Source organism: Monopterus albus, unplaced genomic scaffold (genome assembly GCF_001952655.1).
Source record: "Monopterus albus unplaced genomic scaffold, M_albus_1.0 scaffold334.1, whole genome shotgun sequence".
Classification (NCBI taxonomy): domain Eukaryota; kingdom Metazoa; phylum Chordata; class Actinopteri; order Synbranchiformes; family Synbranchidae; genus Monopterus; species Monopterus albus.
The window spans coordinates 457,315-459,133 of NW_018128214.1; the positions used below are offsets into that span (position 1 = coordinate 457,315).

The window sequence follows — 1,819 nt, forward strand, 5'->3', positions numbered from 1 at the left end:
GAAGTCTGTCAGCTGAGGACAGATGGACTGAAACAAGCAGCGACTCCTCCGTCCTCAGTCCTTCTTAGAAATAATGAAACCGTTTGGTGGCATCTCCACAGGAAGCCGACCTGGTGACGACTCACGAGCTCGGGCATAACTTTGGAGCCGAGCACGACCCTGACAACATCCAGTACTGCGCCCCCCGAGAGGACCAGGGGGGAAAGTACGTCATGTATCCCATTGCAGTGAGCGGAGACCACATCAACAACAAGGTGCTGCTTCCTGTTTCCTCTTTAGCTTCACAACAGCAGCATGTCCTGGCTTCGCCTGTGGAAGGACGTCCTCGCCAAAACGTTTGAGGGAGCATGAACCACATTCCTGAGTCTGCGCTCTCAGATTTCTCCACTGGGGTTTGTGTGAAAGTCTATTGGCGCCAAAGGTTTGAGAGCACACAAAACAAGTGGTGTGCTCTTCAGAATTTGAGAGTGAGGGAGGACAGGATGTAACAGATGATCTGAGCGAGCAGCAGGGACCCTCCTCCTCTCTCCGACCTGTTTCTGCTGTTACAAATCAACACCTGTATGTTGCAAACTGAAACTGAAGAGCACTCAAAATGTGGCTTATGCACCCTCTAATATTTTGGTGGGGATTTATTTCCATGTTAAGTCCAGCTTTAAGTCACCACTGGACAGTAACTGCTACGCTCTCAGACATCACTGAAGGGAAGGTGGCACCAGACCCACTCCCGGCTTTTAGTCTCAGCTAATACTGTTCACCTGGAAACCAAACATCCCCCTTCTCACTTTCTTTACTTTCTCTAAGCTAATGTCTCTTCAGGTTAGAGGGTCTGGTGAGGCTCAGAGCAAACTAACACCATAAACCACTCCTTCGCCCTCCCATCCTGTTTGCTGAAGCTACAACGTGAACTTTAATTTAACCAGGGACATCACCGCTTCACATTCCGGGTGTGTTTAAGCATACAGCCCTAAGTCAGAAAAAGTTGGGACGGTGTGTAAAATCAAACTTAAAACAGGAAACAGTGATGTGTCCTGTGTTACACTGAAAACAACAGCGCATTAGTTGATGTGACACCTCATCAGTTTTATTCACATTAGTTGATGTGACACTTCATCAGTTTTATTCTTTGTTCCTGATGCTGCAACATGTTCCATCCAAAGCATTTCAGGGCCAGTGATGAGGCCAAACAATCAACTGAGGATCCCATTTCAAACAGGTGACGTAACACAGGACCCAGATGATTTACACTGTTTCCTGTTTTACTTCTACATACCATCTCAACATTTTCTGATTTGGGGTTGTACTTGGCCATTAAAGCCGATTCGGATTCTTTTCACGAGTGTCCTGATAAGTCAGTGGTACAGTAGTTAGACAGGTACTGCACACAGGAAGCAGTCATCTATCCACAATACAAAAACACAATATATATATGAAAGAGGGACAAACTCAAATTGTAAACCAATCACATATTAAACTACCTCCAACGATAAAAGCTGCAATTTAAAGGGGACAGAAGAAAAGATGGTACAAACAAACCAAAGCTGTAAAAGTTAATCAGAAAAGAAGTGTAAGGCCATGTTAATACAGGCCACGTGTTTGTTTAAATGCAGCAGCAGAAAGCGGAAGCATCCGTTAACCCTGCTCTAACCATCACCCTAATCTCTGCCAGGACACAGGTTCTGTTTACTTGAAAGCCTTCTGTGGTATTCCACCCTCAAATCCTGAAGACCACAGGGCCCCTTGGCTCCAAGGCCTGGGTCCCAGACTCCCTGTGTCCTTGCAGGACTCCGTCTGTGAATGTGCCTGATATAAAAGATCC

At 46.1% G+C, this 1,819-nt stretch overlaps 1 protein-coding gene across 1 annotated transcript in view; it reads left to right on the plus strand.

Moving 5' to 3' along the window:
- Nucleotides 1–1,819, plus strand: part of adam17b (ADAM metallopeptidase domain 17b) — an 8,774-nt gene that overhangs the window by 4,345 nt on the left and 2,610 nt on the right. Inside the window, 1 exon segment of the mRNA XM_020624661.1 lies at nt 102–254. Coding sequence (XP_020480317.1) covers nt 102–254 — 153 coding nt within the window.